The sequence below is a fragment of the Balaenoptera physalus genome, assembly GCF_965194825.1.
Source record: "Balaenoptera physalus genome assembly, chromosome: 9".
Lineage (NCBI taxonomy): Eukaryota > Metazoa > Chordata > Mammalia > Artiodactyla > Balaenopteridae > Balaenoptera > Balaenoptera physalus.
Window position 1 is genome coordinate 65,244,682 of NC_138888.1, and position 27,994 is coordinate 65,272,675.

General features: G+C 33.6%; 1 protein-coding gene across 7 annotated transcripts in view; it reads left to right on the forward strand.

Moving 5' to 3' along the window:
• The window catches only part of EPHA7 (EPH receptor A7), a 167,363-nt gene that overhangs the window by 117,624 nt on the left and 21,745 nt on the right, over positions 1 to 27,994 (forward strand). For 4 of the 7 annotated variants that reach the window (XM_082475116.1, XM_082475118.1, XM_082475112.1 and 1 more), the window contains exons 6-9: positions 16,790 to 16,914; positions 19,746 to 19,929; positions 24,760 to 24,868; positions 25,524 to 25,579. In XM_082475116.1, coding sequence (XP_082331242.1) covers positions 16,790 to 16,914; positions 19,746 to 19,929; positions 24,760 to 24,868; positions 25,524 to 25,579 — 474 coding nt within the window. The remainder of the gene's footprint in view (positions 1 to 16,789; positions 16,915 to 19,745; positions 19,930 to 24,759; positions 24,869 to 25,523; positions 25,580 to 27,994) is intronic. The other 3 variants (XM_082475117.1, XM_082475114.1, XM_082475115.1) reach the window with 1 other exon arrangement.

A 27,994-nucleotide genomic window follows, 5' to 3' on the forward strand; every position in this document is an offset into this window, starting at 1 on the left:
GGACATAATGAAGTTACATGCCATGCATGTGTGTATGTATGCACACGCGTGTATGTGCGTGTGTAGGGGTGTGTGTGTGTGTGTCCTCAGTGGCCTAGTGTCCTTTTGCACTGTACCTAAGGAATAATCTACAGTTTTTTTTTTTAATGGACCAATGGGCAGCTAACAAATGATTCTTGTTCCTTGAACATATAACCTGGTACTCTGGCACCAGAAAATTATTCCTTGTCTGTTATTTAGTGGCAAAATATTAATCTATTCTGCAACTTTTATCAAATACTTTATTTGGCTGTGTGGTTAGATGCTTAATGATAATTCTTTTTTGTCTTTGACTAAAAAAACAAAAACAAACAAACAAAAAAAAAACCCAAACCATAGAACACTAGAACTCTGTTAAATTCAAATGTTCTTATTTTTAAATACTGTAGAAGGAACCTTCTGTTCAAAATAAATTCTTAATAAGCACAAACCATACAGAATCTGTCTCTCACTTTTCATTGATATGTAACACAAAATATGTTACACAAGTGCTTTTGTTTGTCATCCAAGACAATTTACAGCAGAAATAAGGGATGAGTTCAGAAATATGATGGAGTTCTCCAGAGAAGTGTGCCACTGGACAAATTTTATTACTGGACAAAAGAGAAAATGCGCTCATCTTAAAGAGCAATTAAGCATTTATTGGTCAGTGACTTGCAATTTTAAGTGAGTATCAGCAGGTTAATACTTGCAACATAGACAGTCAGAATACATTTCAATGTTACATTCTCTGCCTGCAGTTGTACTTTTTGTTTTCTTTTGTTTTATGATGGTGAAAAGTCAGATTTCTATTAACCAGGAAGTAGAATTACCTTAAATGAATTATTCATGTGACTTTCTGCCAGGTTCCTAGTCATAAGATAACCAGGTCACTGGGCATTCTGAAGAGCCTGGCTCTAGCACTGAGTGAGGAAAGATTGTTATGTGAACATGTAAAGGAAGGTGCTCAGAACCTGGCATTGCTTCACTTCTAAGAAAACAGAAGTTGGTGTTGAGCCTTGGTGCTGGTTTGTAGGTAGTCTGTTGACTTAAGACAAAAGAGATCTACAGCTGCATAACTAACCTAAAACTAAGAGAGAGAGAGAGCGAGTAGGGAGAGAGAAAAGAAGAAAGAAATTCTGTGTCAGAGGAAAATTTTAGATCAGAATTTTCTTATCAGAATTTTGTAAGCAAAATAGCCTATGATGAAAATAGTCCCTTGAAATTAGACCTGGCAGATTGACCCACAGAGTTGAGGAAAAGTCTAATGCTATTTCTCATGTATTGGCGATTGTTTGAATAGAAAGCTGAAGAGTTATCAATTTCATACCTTTATTAAATATAGAGTTTATTTTTAGAGAAGATGCACCAATAAAATTTCTGAGACTGCCTTATATCAATGAGAAATATCTTTAATGTACAAGTCATTTATTTCACAATACTTTTCTGTAGTTACCACATTTGGAAATCAGTAGTGATAAAATTACCAAAATATGTGGGTCATAAAGTGCTTTTAATTACAGATATGAAAAGTTTGTATATGAGTATCATTATATATATGTGTATATGTATGCATATGTTCATATATAGGATACATATGTATTTATATTTAGATACTGTAGATGAGGAACTATAGTATTTTCTTACATGCAAAATTACTTCAAATAAATATTAAGAAGATATATTTTTTATATGTATATAAATATAAAGTGTGTATCAATTTTTATAAAAATAATTTGTTCTTTTATAATTTTCGAACGTTTTGCTTTTTTGTCCCAAGCAGCTTTAAGGCCAAAAGAATAGGCATTAACTAAAATCCTTCTTAATGATGACCATTTAAATAAAAATTCAGGGAATTGAAACTAATATTTTGATGGGCTTTGTTTTATTAACAAGTATATTATATATAACCAATGTTTTTATGTCCTATGATTTTATATATCTCCAAAATCCTGTGCAGACACACAGAACAAGATGTAATGAGAGAACTTGGTTGCATTTGGAAATTTTTTTAATAAAATAAAATAACACCTCAGAATACCATAAGCCAAATTATGCTTATTTGAAAGAATAGTTTGAATTCATTGGTATCAGAATTTATCTTACTGATATTGATATTTTGAAAATTACCAAAAATTAATAACTGACTTTTAAGTTACTCTAATATAGGATGGTTTCACTAGTTTGTTTGTCTTTTTTTTATCATTTGGCATTTTGTGATGGTTTTCCCTTAGAGAATTGCAATAGATATTGCAAGCAGTAGTCCAAAAAAACCAGTCTGATCTTAAGGTATGTATTCAACTTCGCAAAGTTCTGAAAGATACTTTCACACTTTAATTTGAGAGAATAGTTATCCTGGAACAACAAAAAAAATTTGCATCCTAGAGGAAATTTTTAGATAATTGAGAGCTGTACTTTATACGTTAAACCAGAATTTAATATGTACCTAAAGGCTGGGAACTGTGATAAATAGTGAGGACATTTTGTTGTCAAAACCAAACATGTCCCTCCAACCTTATGGAGCATACAGTGGGGGAGACAGACGTTCATCCAATAATTATACAAACGCATGTCAATTTCCACCTCTAAACTGCTGTAAATGGAAATTTTCTAATTCCATGAGAACACAAACAGATTGGGTTGTATTCAGTCAGAGAAGTTGGAAAAGATACTCTAAGAGGAACAGTCAGAATGATGTTTCACCTCAGTGTGAACAGGAGTTTGTCACAGCTGAGGAACAAAAGGAATATAGGATACACGGAATGGGGGGATATTTATACATGGTGAGGCTGGAAAGATAGATGGAGGTCAAACTGTAAGCTATGTTAAGGTTTTGGTCCTTATTCTAAAGTCATGGAAAGCCAATTTTTAACAGCTTTCATTAGATATAATTTGCATACTATAAAATTTACCCATTTCAAGTGTATAATTCAATGATTTTTGGTAAATTTAAAGAGTTGTGTAATCATCACCACAATAAAATATTAAAGCATTATCATTACCCTAGTAAGATCCCTCCTGCCCATTTTCAGTCACTCCCCATTCCTACCCCCAGACCTAGCCAGCTAAAAATCTAATTTTCGTCTTTATAGCAGCAGTTCCCAACCTTTTTGGCACCAGGGACCAGTTTCATGGAAGACAATTTTTTCACCGACAGTAGGGAACGGGGATGGTTCAGGCGGTAATGTGAGCAATGGGGAGCGGCAAGTGAAGCTTCCACTCACTAGCCTGCCTCTCACCTCCTGCTGTGCGACCTGGTTCCTAACAGGCCCCGGACTGGTACTGGTCCTCGGCCCAGAGGTTGGGGACCGCTGCTCTGTCTTTCTAAACATTTTATATAAATGGAGTCATACAATGTGGGTCTTATGCATCTGACATCTTTCAGTTAGCACAATGTTTTTTGAGGTTCATTCATGTACCATATAGCAAGTCCATTCATTTTTATGAAGTGAATATATACTGAATATATACTGTTCCCTTGTATATATTCCATTTTATTTGTTTACCAGTTGATGGATCTTTAGGTTGTTTCCACTTTTTGGCTATATGAATAACATTGCTATAAACTTTCATGTTAATGTCTTCATGTGGACCTATGTTTTCATTTCTCCAGCGTAGACAACTAAGAGTGGAATTACAGAGTCATATGGTAACTTTATATCTAACTATTAAAAGAATTGCCAAACTGCTTATCGAAAGTGGCTGTTCTATTTTACATTTCCACCAACAGTGTATGAGAGTTCTAGATTTTCCCACATCCTTTCCAACACTTGTTATTATCTGTCTTGTTGACTGTAGCCATTCTAGTTGATATCAAGTATATAGTATCTTAATGTGTTTTTAATTTGCATTTCCTTAATGACTAATGAAAATGAGCATCTTTTCATACAACCTTCAGGAAATTTGACTTTTGAATGAGGAGAAGTGGCTTGCAAAAGGAAAGAAAAGAATTAGCCAGACAGATAGAGAAAAACTAGAAGAATGTGTCATGCGAGCCCAGGATAAAATGAGGAAAAGTTAACAATATTAATGCTGTTGAGAATACAAGAAAGGTGAGGATTGAGAAAAGTACTTCACTGTGGTTAGATGAGGGCATCGGTGGCTTATCCAACCAACTGGATGGAATGAGGTGGACTGAAGCCAGACTAGAGAAGGTTGGAGCATGAATGGGTTTTGAAGAAAGGGAGAAAAAGAATCTAGACAACTTTTTTGGCATATTTGGCTGTAAAGGGAAGAAGAGTGATTCCCTGGCAGATGGAAGGGGATATAGGCTTGAGAAATAATTTTATTCGCATGGGAGAAATCTGTAGTCTATTAGGCAGAATCCAATGGAGAGGAAGAGATTGGTTACATAAAAGAGAAAGGGTAATTTGTATGTAATAAATGTATCCATTTACTTAGCATGTACTAAGTGGCTAAAATATGCATGGTGGTGTGTTCCTTGCTAGTACTATCAATCAATTTGAGACTCTCTGTTTCACCTAGGAATTTCTCGTGTCAAATGGCTAAATGAAATAATGTCATTAAAAGGTGTTCTTATAAAAAGTTCTCTTTAGTTAACATGTTATTGGTGCTGTCTAGTAAATGGCTTCTCTCCAGGAAAATCTGTTTAAATCACCTGATATGACCTTTTCAGACCTGACCATTGCACTGTTCAGGTTTTCTACAGCTATCTGTTCCTATAAGAAAAAGCCTTACCTGAAATAACTCCCCGATGTGACCAACCAAAGAAAATATTTTTTCTCACTTCACTCTTAAACTTGCCAGATAAAGATTTAGTGATATCATAAATATCTCTCAAGTCCCAGTTTACATAACCTTACTTTTTATCCATGATCTGGCGCCTTCACTTAGGAATCTGAATCACTTTCCTTCATCCTTTCTGTTCTATATTCAGAAGAGAAATTAATTGAGGAGGTTGGAAGTGTAGAAATCAAGTTAAGTGAATGATCTCCCTTTCTCTTGCTATTGGGAAGATGAGGGTGGCAGACACTGCTGGTTTCCTCCCTAATATCAAGTTCTCTCTTCTTATTTACTATCGTTTTTTTAGGGCAGCAGTACACCCAGCTTAGATTTTAGAAATCCATGTCCAGCCTAGGGAATAAGATGAATGAGACAAAAACAAAAGACTGCTAGAGCTTGCTGGAATAGTTGGCTTTCCTTATTTAGACCCGGAGCATTCCACACTGCCTTTTCATTGCAAGCCTGCAACATGGATATGATTGCTGTAGCAGCGGCAATCGCAACGCATTGCAACCAATGAGGGAAAGGCCAGGAGAATCATCTTTACATCCTTGAGCCACTGGACAAAATATAGCAACTGCTCACTTGTGAAGTATATTCCTTTTTCCATGAGAAAAGTAAAAAACAATTAAACCCTTGTTTATTTGGGTTTTACTTACTTGCAACCAAACAAACTCTAACTTAGAAGTGAGCAAACTTTTTCTGAAAAGGACAAGATAATAAAAATTTCCTGCTTTATAGGCCATATTTTCTCTGTTATAATTCCTCACCTCTGATATTTTAGCACAAATAGCACCCATAAGCCATATGTAAACAGATGGATGCAGCTGTGTTCTAGTGAAATTTTATTTACAAAAACGGGTAGCTAGCCAGATTTGGCCCAAGGCCATAGACCCCTGCTCTAACTGATAAAAGGTGAAACTAGGGACGTATTGTCCTTGTATTTATGTTCTAGTTAGTTATTGAGATGGTTATTTCCTGGTGGCTGGAGACTATTTAGGAATAAAATCAAAACTCCCTATAAGGAAGATGAGGGCAGTGGCAGAAGCCTAGTAAATATTGATCAGTTTCTGTCTCTGGCTAAGAGACACCAGAATTTTGGCAGGATTCTGGAAGATTTTAATTCTTGTATTGAAGCACCTGTATTAAATAGTAATAGCAAGCACATTTTTTTCATCCTATTGGTTTTTCTGTTTTCCGTAGTTACTAGCATTGAAGCAGAATTGTTTTTAACTCATTTTCTTAACAAATGTACAATATTTTAACGACATTCTGGGTCAAAATGTGTTTGTTGGCTAACCTGGCAATCTAAATGCTTTTTTTGATACTGATTCTATGAAAAATGAAGTCCAAGTTACAAACAACTAAACTACAAATTAACTTTTGGAACCAAACTTATTCATAAATTGGTAACTCTCCCTATATATAACTATTTAATTATAAGCCAGATTTTCCCAATGTATAAAAATGACTCTTTGGGTATTAATTGGCTACTTTAGGAAACTGCATTAATTTTCTCTTGGTACTAAAATATTATTTAGTAAATTAATGCCACATGGCACCATCGGCATTATACAGGTTTAGGAAATTGAAGGCAGTTTTCATCTGTGCCTGACTTCCTAAGCAATAGCAACAACTTTAAAATACAAGCTGCAATGCTAGTTGAAATGTATTCAGGAGACTCTATTAAACTACGTACTTAGTTTGTAGTAGGTTCTTGAAATAAAGTAATAAATCTTGACTGGTGTTGAGAACTTATTATTAAGCAATGTGAATCTCTTAAGTTTATGCACTTCAGAGATGAAATGTATTCAGAGTACCTGGAGCAATTGGGATGATAACATTTTTTAATTGCACATTTTAAGTGAGATAATTTTAGTGAGTTTTGAGATACTTTAGGTTTCCTTCTTTTTCTGTTCCTTCACCTTCTCCTTCTTCTCCTCTTCCTCCTTGTTACATTCTTCTTCCTCCTTTCTTCTTTTCCTTCTTGAATAATCAAACTTATAATAGAACGGAGAATTAAAATCAAATTATTTGTGAGGAGCACTAGAGTGATGATTTCTGAAAAAAATGTAAAAAAATAAGGTAAACAAAACCACTAACGAAGAACAATAGCTGCAAAAAAAAAATTGTTAGATAATATTTAAGAAAATAGATTGATTTGGATACATACAAGTTTTAAGTAGGCCTAGAAAACATACAGTCAAAAATAATTCATACCGGAGTAGAAGACACAAGCAGGAAAAGTAAAATAAAAAGAAACTGTAAAGTGGAAAAGCATGAGATTGATAGCAGCCAGAATATCATGAAATTGGCTGTTCTCTTCAACCATTATCAAGAACTTGGGATAGAGTAAAAGAATGGTGTAACAGGGAACTGTCACACTTACTTTTGCTGTATTATGTTTTGTACTGTATCACTTTAAACACATTCATATCTCTTTGTAAACAGATATACCCTCAATTATATATCATGTAATAAAGTGGCTTTCAAAAAAATTCTAATGTATTTATTAAAAGTAATTCATAGATGCACGTTGTATATCTGTACTTTGGTATATTTATACACAAACACTCACATGTGAAACAAACATTTTATGAAACCGTATCACTATATGAAGTAAACTCAATTTTTATGGTTTCATTCATTTTTTAAAAACTTTGGTTGTAACACATTATACTCATTTTATGATGATGAGAAATGGTGGTGTACTGGAAAAGGACTTGGGGGTTAAAAATGCAGTGTAGTCACATAGTAAGCACACAGCTGGCATTCAGTAATGTAAGTTTTATTCTAATGGGAATTCTGAATATACCTTATTAATGTCCTGCTTCAAGGCAAATCTCTTGTCTCCTCTTTCTTTAATATTCTTTCTATTAACAATGTTCCTCTTAATAAACAACCTACATGTTATTTAAATAAATGCTATACTGCCTCTGAAAAGTAAACTGAATCTTTGGAATTCCAGAATGTTATAATATACAGAACAATATTTTAAACATTGTGTAGATATTTAGGAAGAGGAACTAATGAGCTTACTTAGCCACATAGTTATATATGTAAATATTAGTATATATGTTATTACATAATTTAAGAATCATTCATATGTGTTCATGATACATATAATAGTATATAAATTAAAATTATTTATCTAAATGAGGGACTACATTCATCTCATATTGTAAGGAAGTATAGTTACAGTATATTGAATAAAAAATTTAGACAGTCTGTGTTTAATATAAATTAATAGAAAGAATATTCATGTTGTAAAGAATGTAAATAGATAACTATGAAAATTATAATTAAAGATAGCCATAACACAAGGATTTGGACTAAATCAGCGTTTCAAAAATTGTCGACTGGTATTACAATATTTTTGTGATTGAAATACAACATGATTCTCTATTTATAATAAAACATGTTCCAAGGTCAAAGAAAATGTACACAACTGAAAAGCTTATTCTGATGACATATAAAGGAGGTTTTGGTCATTAACAAATGTGTATACACACACATGTATATCTTATTCTTAATAAGGGTTTATTTTCATTATTGAAAAGGTCTGATTGTGGGCTATAGCTATCCCATACTTCCTTATAAATCATTTCTATAAATAGTTCATCATTAAAGTGAGACTATAGTCACGTAGTTGACCTTATAAATAGGTAGCCTTTAGCTCTAGATTCGTGGAAAATTAGAGATGGAGTCAGATTACTTGATAGACCACATGTGAAAGTATGTGTTTTTTTTCTAAAGCAATCAAAATATTAATTTCCCCACCACCCAAAATAGAAGAGATTGCTTCATCTGTATTGTTCTCTCAACTTAATATGTAATATTTTTAAAAGAATGTGTGTTGTTGGACCTCTTCCCATTTTGGTAGTTATTTCATTTTTTTTACAATGATACGTTCCTTCTAAATGACTTAACCTTAATGTCTTTCTGTTTAGCTGGTATATATAAAATAGAGAGTATAAATTATGGAAATTGGTCATTTCTAAATGATTGAAATTGAATAAAACCTGTCAATATTTAAAAGCCTAACATTTGCTAGCATTTGTTATAGACAGCCCTGGAATTCCACATTGAAATGACAATTTATTTTCCTGCCAAAGCTTCAGAGGAATTGATCTCAGGCTTAGCTGTACAGCAGCTTCATCTGAGGACCATTTGAAAAATAATGATGCCTGAATCTGATCTCAGGATCAGAGTATTCTGGAATGAGTCCCAGGCATCAGTAAGTCTAATACAGACAAACTAAGTATAGGATAATAATAAATATACATATATATGTGTATTTCTTACCATGTCGCAGGAGTGGTTTTAAGTATTTAACATGTATTTATATACTGATTTCCAGAACAATTCTATTTATGAAGTATGCACTCTGATTAAAGCTATTTTAAAGCTGAGAAAACTGATGCTCAAGAAGTTTGGTTCCTTGTTCAAGACTGCACAATTTGCCAATAAACACCGGAACCTAGGTGTACACCCAGTAGACTGGCTCTGAGCCCATGCTCTTCAGTCCTTTGCTCTACTGCTTCTCCAAATGTCCTGCCTTCAAGGGGCATCAGAATAGCTGAGGAGACACACAACTATGAAATAATTAAACATTACATTGTGTAGTACTGTCAGCAAGGGAAATAGGATTTTGGGGAAAGAAATAATAAAATAATTCTGTATTAGCCGAAGCAGAGGAAGAATGATTCAGTGAGTTGTAACTTTTTTGTGGAGGCCACTAGAGAGAAAATCATGGATCCAATCTTGAACCTGGCTCTGTTATTATTTAAGATAATAGGAGAGGACTATAGTTATTTATAGGCATCTGGTCAAATATATCAGTAGTACATCCACAGAATGGAATACAACACAGCTGATTAAAGAGTGATGCAGATATGTATGTGTTGAATGATACAAGTTATAAAATACAAGACAAATGAAAAAATCAGGGTTTTGAACTATTAGAATAATATCATCCCTGTTTTTAAAATATACATACTTTTGTATATATCTAGACTATTTCTGTGAGGATACCAAAGAAACTACTAAAAGTAGTTGCTTTAGGGAAGGGTAACTTTGTGACATGGGAACAAGGTTCAGAGGAAGTCTCCCTTTTCACTATATTCTCTTTTGTACCGTTTGAATTTTGTTGCATATAACATGCATTTGCCATTTTAAAAAAAGTAATTTTAAAAATCTGTGCTCAGATTGACCTCTTCGGGTATCTGCAGGTTCTAGGACTGCTACCTATTGAGTAGACCCCTAAGGGTCTTTTCATCATTATGGCCCATCATGGATTCTCAACACATGCTAAGTGTGTGACTTAGCTTTCCTGCTTCTGGTGCCTGCTCTCAAGAAGTGCCAGCACCTAGAATTATTGCAGCGTAGTTGAAAAAATATAGGGATTGGAATTTGAAAAATGTGATTGAATCCAAAATCTGCCCCTTTCTGAGTGGATGCTACTTAATTTCTGTAACCCTTAGCTTTTCCACCAGTAAATAGAACACTACCTACCTGTACGGTTGTAGTAGGGAAGAAAGGAGATTATATATATATATATATATTATATATATATTTTTTTTTTTTAATAGCAAACTGTAAGTTTCTATAGAAATGCCACCATGCCCTGCATCGAGTAAATGCCAAACAAGCATTTGTTGAGTAGAACTGAGCTAGTAAAAAGTATTAACTGTTGATTGAAAAGATAGGTGACATGTATGACTCAATATCAAGGGCCCCTTAACCCTGCTGGATTGTCATGTTAGGTTATCATTTAGTTATTCCTCTGTGGGTAGGACTGGTGTGAATAATACAGCTAGTTCTGGGCAGCTGCCTAATTTATACCTACTGTTTTTACAATATTCTATTTTATTTACATCGATAGTTACAATTACATTGTAATTCTATGAAAATGCAAATGCACCTGGAGTTACAAATTAACGGCCTCATCAATTCACATTTTACTCAGTACTTAAGCAGAGATGAGCAGGAGTCCAGATATGTTTTTAGAACCAGTTGCCACAGTGGCTTTCTCCACAGCCCTCAGCTCTTTGCCCTTTAAAGCACTTTACATAGACTTTCCAGGAGGTGCGAACTCGTATTGTAATTAATTAAACATTCCAAACAATTGGTTACTAATCATCTGATGATGACAGAGGAAACTTTATTTTCAGAAAGATGTATTAGCAGATCATTTTTGCAAAGATGTTGTGACTGTTGCTTTAAAGAACAGCGCTATCCTTAGTTGATCAAGTAGCAGAGTAGTGACGTTTGTTGTTCTGTGAGGAGTGTTATTACCCTACTGAAACGATACTGACTTTACTCACAGTATATACTTGAATGGCACCCCAATCACGATGCTTTCTTTTTCCTGCTTTGTCAGTTCAATATCATTCATTTTTGTTACAGAACTTTCAGATCTTATATTTCAGCTCTTATTCAAGTTGCCTTTTCAGTAATTGTTCTTAAATATATTTAGATATCCATTCTGTGATATGTCTTATGTATTATATTGTGTATTTTACATTTTTGAATAAAACATCATCATTCTAATTGGTAGGTGATAGCTAGCAACGCAAAGAGCGTAATTTAATTTTGAGAAAGATCAATTCATTTCCCACTGATTTGTTCAACTGCTTATTATAGAATGAGATTTATGTTTGTTTTAGCCACAAATCATGTTCCTCTCCAACCAAAAACAATTTGACAGGTACATATTGCAAATGGATTGCTCATAATTCCTGCAGACTCCACTGCCCTTAATCCCTGTGCTTTAATTTTTAGATAAAATTTTGTATTTATTGCTCATGATATTATTACTGACCCTTTTTTTTTTTTTTTTAATTTATTTATGGCTGTGTTGGGTCCTCGTTTCTGTGCGAGGGCTTTCTCCAGTTGCGGCAAGTGGGGGCCACTCTTCATCGCGGTGCGCGGGCCTCTCACTATCGCGGCCTCTCTTGTTGCGGAGCACAGGCTCCAGACGCGCAGGCTCAGTAGTTGTGGCTCACGGGCCTAGTTGCTCTGTGGCATGTGGGATCTTCCCAGACCAGGGCTCTAACCCGTGTCCCCTGCATTGGCAGGCAGACTCTCAACCACTGCGCCACCGGGGAAGCCCTACTGACCCTTTTTTGTTCACAGCCAGGAAATTGAAGTTTAGTGAAATCACGTTAGAATTTTTTACATATTCCTAAATACCCTAAAAATTGAATTGATATGTTACATGATACTCCACTGGATCATGTATACTTTTGGTCTACTCTTTTGTTATTGGAATAAATTTACATGTGTTTTTATACATTTGTTCTGTAGTGCAAAAATGAAACACCTATGGGGAAGAGTAAGAAAGCTAAAAGTTGTGTATTATAAAATCCTAAACTCCTAATAATACACACATTTGTTATTTCAAAGGATGACAAAAATGAGCTCCATACTATAAAGCAACAAAAGTGTTCAATAAAAGTCTATTATTCTATAATTGTCAGATTTGCATTTGATTGTGTTCTAAAGATGTTTTCATTTTCACTTTTTGTGTTTACCTAATGGAAATCTAATAAGTGTCAATGGATGTAACAACTTGAGGTGTGTGGTGAAAGGTCATTTCATACTTGTTGACCTATCTTTCCTGATTGTATTATTTAGAAATACAAATATTATTTTTCCACTCACCATTCTTTGTTGAAATTTAGTGGGAGAATTTATGTAGTGAAAATAATGACTAGTATAAATAAATTACTTTTAAAATCCAAAATCAAATTCATGAACTTCATTGAAGTACTACCACAAAAAAAAAAAAAAATTCTTCCAAATGTATGATGGAGATTTCTTTTCTATAAGACAGTGTGTTTTGAGTCCTAATCAAGATCAAAATTCCTTGATTCCATGTTATTTCAACATAAATTTCAACATATTGCATTATTAAACTATCCTATCACTAACCTTTTTTCATAGACTTTGTTAAAATTCCAGTAAATCTATTCTTTCTTTACTGTACGTATTAGTTTTCTATTGCTACCATAAATAGTTACCGCAAAAACTTCAAAATAACACTCATTTCTTATCTCCCAGTTCTGTGGGTCAGAGGTCTGAACATGGCGGGGCTCAGCTGGAGCCTCAATTGCCAGCCTCTTGGGCTGAAGTCAAGTTGTCAGATGGGCTGGGCTCTTATCTGGAGCCTCTGGGGAAGATCCACTTCCAACCTCATTGATGTTGTCAGAATTCCAGGCCTTTGTGCTGGTACTACTGAGGTCTCCATTTCTCTGCCTCTGTCACCTAGGGCATGTCTTTGATCCTTAAAGGCTGCCCCCATACCTTATATTCCCCACGTGACTCCTCCAGCAGTGGCGGGTTGATTCCTTCTCATGCTTCAGATCTCTCTGGCTTCACCTTTTGCAACATCTGTCTAGCCCTGGCTGGAGAAATCTCTCTGCTCATAAGGACTGACGTGATTAGATTGGGCCCACTTGAAAAAGTCCAAGATAATATCTTTATTGTAAGGTCTAGCACCTTAATTACATCTGCAGTGTCCCTTTTGCCTTGTAATGTTGCACATTCATACATTCCAGAGATTAGAGTATGGAGTTTGGAGGGCCATTCGCTTACTATATTATGTTTTAAAATTGTCTTTTTCCTCACTTTATGCTAGGAAATGTTTCCATACATATAGGTAAGCTTAACACTTTGGGGGGCATAGGGTGAGGGGGAATGGAGCCCTTATGAGTACATTTCATCTTGTAACTTAAATATAATTTTTGTACTTGGATTTTAATTAAAAATTGATTAAGATCAAAGATCATGCATGAGTGCTTGAAGCTCAAAATCTCGAAAATGTTGACTGGTTCAGGTCTGTACATAAACCCACCATTCTTACTGATTATTTTTCAATTCAAAGCCTCATATTAAACGATCCTAGCCCACAAATTTACCTTTTAGCCTGTTATTTGACTTTTGCTTTTCTGTTGCATCAACTTTGTTTTTATACTGTTGAGATTTACCACTTTAAACCACAGAAAACATTTCTGTATTTCCTAAGATCATCTTTCACTGTCATTTGTGTAGACTCCAGATATGTCCCCAATAATTCTTGAAAATATTTAAGGGCAAAACGTTCCATCTGTTTCTTCAGTTGAAATTAATTTTTATAGCTGAATATTTCTAGAAATTTAGGTGAGAAATTAATCTGTTAATCATTTTTCAGAAACTCTACTACAAATTCATGTTTAAAAGCTTGCCTCTCTGAATTTGTTTTCTTACATTTTCCAATGCAGGCAATTTACTGTTGTCGATTACTATTTATTAGTTTCACATTAATTCCAATTACAAAAGATTTTATTTCACTTTGATAATTATGAAAATTATAAATGTCATAATACCTTATGGGTTGTTAAGTATGTATATGATTTAATTAGTTGTGTGCATATTCTTTTCAAAATGAACTTCAGATTGTAGTTAATTGAATATTTTGGTGTAAGAGCATATTCTTAGTGAAATTGTTACAGTGTGATTAATTTAGCAGATCAAATATATTAACCATAGAAATCAATGTTTTTTAATATTTCTTTCAATTTTACTTTTATGTATAACTTTATCTGCAAATCATGACTGTTAGAATCTGATTAACTTAGAGATATTTTTGTTTATAAACTGTATATCTTATGAGTTGTATATTCTCTATGCCTGAGATATTGAAACTCAAGGGAAAATATCAATTTTTATGTACCAAAGTGTTGTATTTGAAGGACATAAGGTAGGGAAAGATTTTTCCTACGTGCAATTTATCTATTCTCAAGGGCCATGTGCTAGTACTTCTGTCTCTGACTCTTTTAAATGTGTGGCTTGATACAGTATTAGCAAGGGATAAATTTTTAAAAATAAGAAATACACAGGAAATCAGGAGTATAGTCACTGACAGATATGGCTCTTTGTACAAAAGAGGGAAAATACATTGTAGAGTACTGCACTGCTAGTGCTGTGTTACGGGCTTCAAAATACTGTACATTTCAAATGTGTTTTTTGGCATCTTTCCCCCCATTTCCCAATTACCATCATTTTATTGGTAAAAGTTCTTTTTCCAGGATGAGTAATGAGTTTAATGTTAATGTGTAACTTGCAGAAATCATGTCTCATATTATACTTAGATCTTGCTGCAACATATTAGAGCTAAATGAGGTACATTTATACCCCAAGTTTCTGCCATATTTTGGAGGATTCAGTGTCTCGTCTCCCTCATCTTGCTGTTTAGGGATAGGAACTAAGCAAAGTGTTTTATAGTTTGACTTACACTGAAAATCACATTAAGCTATGTGTGTTGTTCAAAGAAGACCTAGAGATTGGCACCTACTAGTGATCCCACCTATTTCCATTTAACCTGTTTCCAAATGGCACACATCATGCCGTAAACCCTGATCGGAGACCCAGCAGCCTTACTGAGTAATTTATGTATTGACTATTGCAGTATTCTCACCTGTGCTGCATTCTGTTTTTTACTAATTAAAATTAAAATACAGATTTTATGAATGGCTTTAAGTAAATTAGACTATTAGAGATTACTGGCTAAGTAGGATCTCATCTCACCATTAGCTGGGGAATGTGTTCCCCAAGGCTATGGCTTGGGGATGCAGCTTCTTAAACCACACAGTTGGCTGAGATGCTAAAAATGTTATGGGTGGAGAGATAAATTACTTTAGAAACAAGTTCTTCTTCGCTGCATATATCCAGGTTTTAAAAGTCGTGGCAAAAATAAGATTCCTTATTAGAAATTGGCTTCATTGGAAACATATCAGAAACGCATTTAGTCTGTAAACAGTCTGTTGAGTACTTCAGCTGCGTGCCCCTAAAGGGAAAGTTGTTCCACTTAATCTGCCCTAGTTATGCTTTTGTTAGTAATCTGAGAGGAAATGGGAGTCATGCATCTTCCAGGTCCTTCCCTCAAAATCGTCAAGCCAGACAGCAGTGACAAATGTTTTTTCTAGACATTGATATAAGAAAATATTAAGAAGTAGAAGAAACAAAATAAAGCCAAAGGGATAAACATCAGAAGCTTGCTTAAACAGCTTTAGACCCATATAATTGCTTTTCTGTCAGCAGGATTATTAACAATTTTGGACATCTGAAAATTAAATTAACAGCCTGAAAATATTTTACAGAATGAGATAGAGCATGATACATGAAACATAATGACCCCACTGAAATTCAGCCAAGCCAATGCAGCTACTCATTTAGACAGAGAAGATAACTAGTTAATCGTCACTGAACAAATTAGACAGAGCAAATTAGTTTGCTACATTCCACAGTCTTAGCTACCAAAAAGAGTATATGCCACTAATTAGGATGAAAGAACTCTAGCATGTTATTATCTGTATATAGAGAGAAAGCAAAACTGTAGCTTGAATTGCTTCTATCAAAGCTTGAAGCCTAGGTTACGTAGGTATAAATTACATGTGGAAGAGTCTGTGTGTGTACGTGTGATCACGCACATATTTAAGGAACAGAAGCCTTACCATTTTCTCGCACCTTAACCTAATGAAGTATAAAACACCCACACGCACACACACGCACAGACACACATGTGAAACATAAAAACATTATGTTAAAGTTTGATTCCTTTAATTGAAAATGAAAGTAGCCATTTAATATACTTTGTCTGGCACAGTATCAAGTTATTTGTTTCTTTTAAAAAGTGTACTGCTGTTGCATGTGAAATAAATATTTGGACTTAGAAATCATATTTTGTAGCCTTAATTAGCATTCCTTTGCTTAATTGTCATTCTCAGCCCCATCATTTCCATTTTTCACTAACTTGAACAATGCTATCTTCTGCTGTTTGCACTTTAATTTAAATTTCTATTAAGGTTTATGAACAGTAATAAGGTCCTGTTTGAATATTCATTAGCTTCTGAATTGTGAGCTATGAAAAGGTGCTTTCTTTTACCTTAATGAAACTGGCACAGCATGGGACTGATCAGTTGTGACATTTGATTTGAGGCATCCAGTGAATTTTCTCATTGTTTATTGACACATCTTGTCCAAACAGCTCCCTCGCAAGTGAGCGGAGTAATGAAGGAGAGAGTGCTGCAGCGGAGTGTGGAGCTTTCCTGGCAGGAACCGGAGCATCCCAATGGAGTCATCACCGAATATGAAATCAAGTATTACGAGAAAGTAAGTGCTAAGAACAGCTGAAACATACCACCACGTACGATGCTCGGTGTGTCTTGTGTCATCCTACCGCACTGTCGACTAAAGCTGGTCATTATAACAGCTATTTGGAGCTGCTTCAAAATAGATAGTTAATTTTAGCCACTTTTAATAACCCTCTCCCTGAATCTCTGGTTCATTATTATAATGATACTTTCTGTGTATTAAGTTTTTGTGTTATACAGATGAAAATACCCCACTAGTAGTATGTTTAGGTATTCAAGTTTTGATGTCCTCATGATTAGATTTAGGATGTTTAGTACCACAGAAACCACAGGGCCCAATGTGGTATTTTTTTTCCCTCTGTGTTTTCGAAAATGTTTCTTTTAGGGTGTCTGTTTGAGCCCTTGATGATTTATTTTACGTATGTGGTTTCGGTGGTAATGACGTGGCCTCAAATAATTTTGTAATTTGAAAAAATAAGAATATTTTCTGTAATAAATGTGTAGTGTTCTCCGAACTTCAGAATCAGGTGATGATATTTCACTCCTTTAAATTCCTCCTGAAATTTATTTCATATATGTTGTACTAATTATGTCTACTACTTCTTTATACCCTTCTCTCCATGAAAAAAATAGCATGGCTAAAACTCAAGTATTGCCCCTTTAATCCCCGGTAATGGCTAAATTTTAGTAAATAGTGACATATCTCAGTGTATGAGTGCATTTATTTCTGACCCATCTAGAGAAAGATAGACAGACAGACAGACACAACCCTGTTCACAAATTATTTTCTAGGCTCTACCTCTCAGAAAGACCTGATTCAAGGTTTGAAACATGGAAACTATTATTATTACTAATAGTAAAAATAATAAGTGTTACTATTATTGACTTAATTAGCTGAAGTACTCTAATATACATAACCATTTTAACCATTTAGACAGAATTTCAAAATGGAAACGTAAAGCTTTGGAAATACCTGGGGACTGAATTGACTTGATTGAATCGTTTAAATGCATACAGTGCCTTGGCAATAGACACTTTTTTTTCACTTTGATGGAAAAACAGATAGTTTAAGATTAGTTTCAACGTTCAGATTAAGTTTACAATATTTTTACTTGTTATTTCCTTTATGAATGCGTAACTTCCATAGCCAAAGTTACATTTTAAATACCTCATTTTTGTACCAGAGAATACATTTCTTGTCTCATCAAATGTATTTCTAAGGGGATACTTGTTTTTAGTGTTGGGTTTGTTATGTCTGTTTTCCTGTGAACTCTGACAGTTTTAAGTCCCTTCTGAAATTTCATCAGATTTCAAAAGCAATGGGATACATTTTAAAAATATAAGTTAGGTGGTAAGTGAGAGAAAATTTTCTTACAATGCGACACAATATTTTGCAAATCCTTGCTCTGGAATAAATTTGTTCAAATAGTTACTTTTCTATTTTACATGACAGAAACAGTGTATCTACATTCACTGAATTTTACAAATTACAAAATAATCTTACAAATAATACTACTGCTTTATAATGTATGTAAGCCTGTGATCTAATGTATATATCATTATGTCTTCTAATATCAGTTATGCCTAGTTCTTTTATTTGAGGTAAATATATATTTATAATATCAACTCTCATTTTTATAAATGATTATAATGAAGACAATTACAAGTCAGCTTCACTAAATCCAGTTTAAGTATACATTGATTTATGCTTTTGCAAATATCATCGCGAAGGTAAATCAAACAACGAAACCAACATTTTCAGATTTCACTGAATAGTTTTATTTCTAGACACAGTTGAGTGCAGGTATTTATTATTGAACAAGTAAGAACCCGTCTAGAATTGTATATTTTGATGAGTAGTTTTTATAACTTTTTTCATAAACAACACATTAGAATCATATCAACTAAGCTTTAAATTTTTATTCATTTAACTATTGTTTAGATGGAGTGTTTTATATTCTTGATTTTTTAATTATTCCATTCTTAAGCTTATCATATGTAATATGATAAACACATTTTTAAACTCTTCAAGCCTCAGTTTTCATATCTGAAAAACAGGGAAATTGAACTGAGATGTTTAAAATATTGCTAAATCATAAATTATATAATACTTTAAGTTTTATATTTAAGACATTAACTTTTATATTAATAGTTTTAACTTCAAATATTCCATCAAATGCTATTTTGTAAAAGTGGTTTTATTCTGTGAGAAATACATTTTTCTTTTTTTTAGCCGCACCATGCGGCATGGCATGCACGACCAGGGATCAAACCCGTGCCCCCTGCAGTGGAAGCCCAGAGTCTTAACCACTGGACTGCCAGGGAAGTCCCCTGAGAAATGCAATTTTTAATGAAAACAATTGATATGTCACTATGCTGGTGGTATTAGCTAAGTTTCTTGATTTTATAGATTTCCATAAAAATTTTTAGCCTGTGGCTTTTTGCTTGTTGAATAACATTCAGGAACAGTATTAAGAGAACCACATTATGAAGTGAAGACCTCTACTAAACTGTAGATTTTACGAGTGTACTTATGTCTTGGTCAAAAGGACATTTGATTATATTTATGGATAAATAGTTCTTGCCACTGTGCCCTCTACCAACAAAGCAAAGGCTCAAAACATCATAAATGTTTTTAAAAAATTATTTCTCTTTGAAATTTATAGAACAAAGGCATGTGCTCACATTTACATTTTATATTATCTGAGAAACAACTCAGTGTTCCAATATTCCACAGGGTACAATGTAACCTTTATAAAAACAATGCAGCAAATTGAAATAAATTGCAAGAATTGGCTGTCAAATTGCCTGGTTGCAATCACAATTAAATATTCCCTGTATTGATTCTAGGATCAAAGGGAACGGACCTACTCGACATTAAAAACCAAGTCCACTTCGGCCTCCATTAATAACCTGAAGCCAGGAACAGTGTATGTTTTCCAGATTCGGGCTTTTACTGCTGCTGGTTATGGAAATTACAGTCCCAGACTTGATGTTGCTACACTAGAGGAAGCTACAGGTAAAATGTTTGAAGGTAATTACCATCTTTGGTTTGGATTCTTACTCTCTATAACTCTGGCATATTTTTTTTTCAGTACTGGGGGCGATGATTTAGTTCAAGATGATTTTTACTTTTAAAGGTGAATGTATATGCATATGTATATATATATTCTTTGTAAAGGTTATTCAGAATAATAATTTAAAATTTGCAGTTTTGTGATGTATACTCTTGTGACTTAAATTAGTTTCTTTAATACAAACTGGGTTTATTTTGAAAAGATGAAGTCAGAAACAGAAGCAGGACTTGTTCAAATGTGTATTGATACAGACTGTTTTGGTAGACCCCAAAATGATCTTACTCTAGTTGTCAGTCAAAGCTGCCCCCAAAATAAAGCCAAATGAAGCCAGGAAAACCCCCAAGTGAAGCCGGAAACCCCCAAATGAAGCCAGGATGTACACCAGGGTGGGCCAGAGAAAGGTGGTTTATTCAAGCTACTTACCTTTTAGCAATGATTTCAAAACTTGCCATTCAAGAAGAAGATCTTAGACCTTGTCATTCTTTTTATTTTTGTCATCTTTTTTCATTTTTATGAAATATTTCCAACATACTGAATGACATATTTAAAGTATATGTGAAATATTAAGAATAATTAATTGAATATTTCTGTATCTACCACTCAGCTTAAAAATAGAACATCAGCAATATCTCGAATCCCCTTTATCACTTTGTGTTTTATAATGCAGCATAGGAACATAACAAAAATACGTGTGTCTATAGTGTATCACAAATAAGCAGATGTATCTTAGGATGCACGTCCCAGTCTACTGTCAGAGTGCAAGTTTAGAACAGCTTGAGTACCACTGCTGGTTGTTATTCAGCTAGGTTGAAGCCTCAGAGTGTGTTTCTGTGTTTTGGAAGTTTTTGATTTCTCTCGATATTACTCAGACTCAAGGTTCACCCAGCTGTTACCTCCTCCTCTCCTTACCAATCTAGTGTTCCTGTGGAATTCTACACAAATATTAGCTAAAAAATATTATATGATTTTCTTTTCTCAATTTTTAATAGAAAAATTTTTAAATAAATTAAATCAATACAATTTTGATCAAAGAGTTATTTTGACTTCGGGAGAATATTTTTCTAGCTCTTTTAAAAGGTAGAATAAATTGGTAAATTCTTTTGCATTAGCTATTACTTATTAAGTTTGCTAACAGTAGTCTTTTTTCAAAATATTTTGTTATATTTTTAAATTAAGCAGTAACTCTCAGAGCCTCAAATAATAAAACATATGTTGAAATAAATTTGAAATATAAATCATTTATATAGAATTATAGACACAAAAGTCATCAATTGAAAAAGATTTCACATAATATGATGTGATAAACTTATTACCATTATTCTTTGTCATCTTTTTTAAATGGAGTGTGTAAGATTAAAACTGAGAATATCTAAGTTCAATGGCCCCAAAAAATTACAGTGTTTTACACTAATATTTCAACATTTAAACATTTGAGTGGTCTTCTGTTAAATGTGTTGCAGTAGTTTTTCATTTAGACTGATCTCTTGATATTTTACTTTGTAATAATTTCTAATATAATAAACCAATTCAAACTATGTTTTTTTTCATATTCTAATGAATAGTTCAAACTTAAAGAACCATCAATCAGCTATACTTACCCAAACATTCTTTATCAGTTAAAGGTTTAGGTTTGAAAACTTTCAAAAATGAGTTTGTACATTTTCCTGACTTCGTAAATTAAGAATATTGGGTCAAACTATTATTTACTAGTGCTGAGGTTCATAGATATTATTTTCATTATTTAACAATGAAGTAACTAACCCTCAGAGAAATTGAGATGAAGTAGTAGAACGTGAATGAGCACATGAAATTAATGTTAAAAATGAATTTTGCATTAGAAAGGATTTGGTGATTTTTTATCATCAGAATAGTCGCTCCACTGGAAGGTCAAGTTGATGAAAGAACAATCTATATCTCCTTTTCTTACTTTAGTCTTGCCGGCGCCTAATATAGTGCTTGATGCATAGAAGGCAGTCAGTAGGTAAGCAAGAAAGGAATACCTCACAGTCATCAAAAAAACAGATTATCAGGATCAGTCGGAGCTAGTAGACATATTCCTGTTTTCACATTTCAGCTCTGCCATGTCCATTTGTGTGACTTTGGATGAGCTACTTCTCTGTGCAAAAGTTGCTAGGATAGCAGCACCCAGCTCTCAGAGTAGCCTGAGGATTAAATAAGTTAATGTACCCAAAGTGCCAAGTTCAGTGCCTAGCACACAGACAGTCTTGAATGTCAGCTTTTCTTATTTAGGACAGCCATTCTCAAGCCTTTTGGTCACAGGAACCCTTACAAGCTATTAAAAACTATTGAAGATCCCCAAATAGATTTTGACTATTTGGGTTATATTTATTTATGTTCACCACTTTAGAAATTAAAACTGAGAAATTTTTAAAACACAAGTATACACAATACGCATTTCATTAGCCATCAGAGTGATATTATCACGTGTCATGTAAGTTCTTGGGAAACTCAACTGTGCACTTGTAAGCATGTGAGAGTGAAAAAGGCAAATAACATTAAATGAAAATAGTGTTGACCTTGCAGATTCCCTGGAATGTTCCTGAGGAACCCTCAGGGTTTCCCAGACACCTTTTAAGAACTACTGATTTAGCACACGTTACTGTGCTAAGAATTAGGGAAGTACAGAAACACATGACACATTTGATGCTCTCAGTTAGTGAAAAGAGAGAAACTTGTACACAAGTTCTGACCGTACAATTGAGCACTGGTAGAGTGCATGGCCCAGTGCTATCAGAGTGTCAGGAAACAGTGATCCTCTGTGCTAGGAAGGAGGGCAAGAAGGAAGATGCCACCAAAGAGAAGTTACCTGAGCACTGTTTGGAAAGAGAACTCAGATTATTCCATTGCACATACATCCTAAAATCCGCTTCTGCACAGAGCCAACGCTACTGTTTTCACAATTTTTAAATCATGGTGTAGTGATTATGACACATATAAATTACTTTTAAAATGTATTATCCATGAATTAAATGAAAATATGAACCATAAATTTTGACTATGTTAAGATTAAAGTGTGACCCTGAATATATATAAAAACATGTAAGTAAATATTCACAGACTCTAATTCATCATTCACCTGAGTTCAGTTTTCTCATTGGAGTTCTGTTTCTGAAGCTATGGGCAGAACAGAGCCTAAGACAAGCAAAAAATTAGACCCATGGGACAGATTGAATGAAAACAATTTCTACACATACGTGTTTAATTTTTTCCTTTCTCATGAACAAAACTACTCCATTCTTTTTCCTCTCTTAATATATATTAAAAGACAGATGAAAACAAAAAACAACCAAACCAAGAAAAATACTTGAAGGCATCTTTTCTCTGTTTAATCATAATAGGCTGTAATTCAGAAATTAAAGCTGTAAAGTTGCTTTCTTTTTCTTCTTTTTCTTTTTCCCTTGTTTCATTCCCTCAGGGAGCAAATCAGCAGGTGCTGAATTACGGAGTGTGTATAATACCTCTTTTCAGAAACCAATACACCAGAGCTGTTTTTACTGTTTTTCAACATAAGAGCTATCTATAGTTAGCATAGGTATACAAAATTAAGAGATGAGTTGTCAAAGGAGGGAGACGTAGATAAACTAGAGAAAGGCCAATCAGAAAAATTTATGCTTCCTGTTGGGGCAAGACACACTCTGCCTACATAAAATTTACTGCTCTGGAGACTGAGTCCCTTGCCACACCAAGAAGGAGTAGTATTTTCCATCCTACCTTAAAGATTACAGCTGTTGATTTTTTCAGAAATAAGCAAACTATATTAGTTTGATATTATATAATTATCAATTTGCAACTGAATCAGCGATTGGAATATATATTTTCATTGTGTTGCATTCTTTTGATTATTTTATGAAGTCTATACTGGTATTGAAAATATAATGCTCTGGGGAAAATGTGACAATTGTGAATTGCCAGATAAGTAAAACTTCACTAATTTGGAAAAATCCAAGTGAGAAGGCCGTGTGACTCGATGAAGAATCAGAATCAGAGGCTGCTTTAAAGGACATGTAAACATATACTGTTCCCAAAGAGACTCTCAGAAAGGTTCAGCTGGGCTTGCCTTAATGAGCGTAGAAGAATCACTTAGCATTGTACAGGAAGCAACTACAATTAGATAATGCAAAAATGTTTTTTACAGTGCTTGCAGAAAGTTGGCTCTTTCATAAATAGCCTAGCTCTTAAACTCTCAAATGTGTATATTGCCTACTTTGTCAAATTAATACCAGTAATTCTGTTCATTTTCCTTAATTAAGGTGGATTATAAATTCATAATGATTTACTATGATTACATGATGATTTTTATTCTATATTGATGATATGAGAGATAAATCATTTAAGGTGCTTTGAAAAATGCTGAGAGTATGTATTTGGGTTCCTTTTTTACACACCAGGAAAACAGACACAGAGGGATCAAATACCTCACTGAGGGAAAAATAAAGATTTAATAGCAATTGTAGATGAAAGATCTTTCTCTCTTGATTTATAACTAAGTTTCCAACAATTAAGCAGGGGATAGCCATTCAATAAGGCATTTTGTAGGGATCTTTTCTAGCTGAAGAATATAAAATAGATGAAAGTATTGTCCTTACCACTTATTTAAAATGGAAAAATAAATGTTTATTTAAATTTATGTTACAATAGAATGCATTTAAATTAAAAGTGAATTTAATAGCATAGCTGTCTTGTTTATAAGATTTTGTTTAACCTCTCTCAAGTGCTTGCAAGATATTGAGTGTTTTATTGAGCCTTTTTTTTTTTTCTGTTTATAGCTACAGCAGTCTCCAGTGAACAGAACCCTGTTATTATAATTGCCGTGGTTGCAGTGGCCGGGACCATCATTTTGGTGTTCATGGTCTTTGGATTCATCATTGGAAGAAGGTAGAAGACAAATTTGTTCTAATCTCTAATATAAAATGTGTTGATTGTTCAGAATTATGTCAGCCTATTACTTATTGTTGAGTTTAGAATGTTAAATAGTAAATGCAAACATTTGTTGTCTCATATGAAACATTGAAAGTCAATAGATTTCCATTCTCCCAAGGTCAGAATGTAGTGTGAGCTTGATCATTGCCTTTAGTTTAAGAGGAATGAGTATTGTCATTTCTATTGGGTGACTTTTTATTAGGTATTTTCAGAGTTAGATTTTTGTAATAAATATAGAAGACACCTGGGGAAAGATTTACTCTTTTAGGTAATGGTTTGTGGAAACCATTTAAAATCTGTTGTTGTTGTTGTTGTTGTTTTTTCAGGAAAAAATATAAGCAAATATTCACTCATTGATAAATCTAAATCTATGAAATATGTCCCTTCTACAATGTCTCACACAAAGACTTTCTATTCCCTGCTTTTTTTAAATCATGTGAATTGCTATATTATTATTGAGTTCAGAACTATGGACAGAAAGTTTATGTATTTTGTTTATAGCTCTAACTAGCATGTTGTTAAGTAATTAAGGTATATCATACTGAATTTTAAATATATAAAGTGAGATTATTGGTTGAGAATAATCATCAAAAATCTGATTTTTTTCCAGGCACTGTGGTTATAGCAAAGCTGACCAAGAAGGGGATGAAGAGCTTTACTTTCATTGTAAGTGTTTAGCTTTTCTTTATTATTATTTACCCCAATTAATACAGAAACCTGGTTGTTAATATTGGCATGAATAAATTCCTAATGCATCAGGGTTGAAAATATATCATGAGCTCAAAAATGTTACTTTAAAACATTTGAACAAGATATGCAGAATGAAGATCATATGATGTGAATTTTTAAAAAATATATTCAGACATGTAATCTCTCATAAGAAATTTTAATATAACTACAAGGATATTCAGCAGCTTTTATGTCACAATTGTTCCTTTTGCAAACTTTGCCCAAGTGTTTCATATCATTCTAATAATGATTCATTAAATGTTGCATGTGCCCATGTTGTAGCTCAGGAATTCATTTCAAGTTAAAAGGATAGGCCCTTTTTTTTCTACCCAATGAGTGATGATATAATGAAAGACTAAGCTAAGGAGCCTCTTTCTCTCCATCTACTGTAAAATGTCCATCACAGATGATATTTCAAAGGACGTAAATAGTATAATAATAGGATTCAATCCTCTGATGTTTTCCTGTGGATTTGGGCTACCTGATTCTTAAAAGTTCATTTTAGAAATAATATCAGAAGAAAGCTCAGGGAACCAAAGAAAATAGATGCCCGACTGCATTAATCTTATCGTTGTTGCATGTGGATGGCAAGTGAAAAACTGAGAGCCATACAAGTAAATGTTGACTTCTTGCAGTCAAAGTAAAATCCTAACAGGGAAATGATTTTAGTTCTGATAATTGATGATGCTCTTATCCAAACCCATTATTCCTATTTTTAATCCTTAAAAATATTGAAAAATAATTTTATTTATTATTTTTCTTAGTAACCATAATCTTTATGAAAATTTCTCATGGGGAGATAAATTTCCTGTAAATGGCATAAGAATTACATCTATTTTTGTGTTATTTATCAAACTCTTATGTCAGTATCTAAGAAGATATTGTCATATACCCCTTCTAAAGTCACAGGGATATGTAAGCATCAATCAGGGAAATGTGTGGTTGAAAAAACACAAATTGTGAACACCATTATTATCATTCCTAAGTTTCTTCAGTGTGTTATTAATTGTTGAACCAATAGTTCCCTTAACTTTAGTTTTCAAAAGAAAAGTGGCTTTACATATTACATATCCAAATTGATGATGAAACTCTGTAAAATTCCAACCACTGACGGCAGGAAGGGTATTGGGACACTAGAAATTATAGTAAAAGGTATGACCAAAGGGCGCTTTATCATGAAGTTTAAGTTTCAAGGCCTCTCACTTTCACAGACTCCTTTCAAGGCCCTGGAAGAGCCCTAGGAAGTTAGTGTGTAGAATATTTTTTCTTAAAGAAAGTATCCCAAATTGTAGAAGGTTCAAGACCCACAAAACTTAAATCTGCCCCTGATTATGACTGAATACCTGTGATTCTGCCCCCTCCCCCCTGGGATTATTTGATATGCTCCCAATGTCAGTGCGTCCTCTTGCTAATCTGGCAGTGATTTTGTGACAAGTCCCAGTAATGAGAGTACCATAGGCCTAGAGGATATACAGAAAAAGTGGAAGTTACATTTTTTTTCTTTTTCATGACGTGAGAGAATACTTTTAACACTTCCCCAGAGAGAAAGGAGAGGATCAAAACTTGAATGCATTAATTTTTGTATCTAGTTTAAAATGTATATAGAAGAGTGACATAAGACTATAGTTGCTGGAATCCTTGACTCTATCCATATGTTAATAATTTGATGGCAAAATCATTTAATAATACCTTAATCAGTATGTCACTTTTCTTTTCTTTATTGAGGATATCTGAGACATCCCCAAATGATCAAATGCTGCCTCTTAGTTTATTTGCTTTTAGCTTGCAGGTTAATGCTGAAGGTAAATTAAAACATGGCTTACCTAAAACATGATGTATAGCCTAATGCTTAATTGTCATCACTCAGTTTTGATATTTTGGTGCCATCCCCTTTTTTTACATTTGACATCCAGTTTGTAATTAGAAAAAAGTAAAGCTGCATGTTTTACCTGCTAACATAGAAAAGATAAGCTTGAGGTATATATAAACAGTTTTCATCTCTAGAGCAAAATATCAGTGTTGGTTTTAAGATGTTTAACATTCATGAGAAATGTAAATGAGATATTAAAACACAAAAAAGCTCATACTCTTAAATCAGGAAAAACAATAGACCAAAATATTCAGAAATTACATCAAAATTTTTCTTATTTTAAAGCATCCATTTTGAAATGAATAATGAAAAAAAAAATAAAGTACACTTAAGATATCCTATCTTGGTAAAACCTTGATATTTTTGAATTACCCTTTTTACAAGGATATCTTTTCTTGTCACTTGATGAGAACCAGGCATTTTATTTGATTTTATGACTGTATTTACAATACGTAAAGTACGACACTGTGGTCACCAGCTAT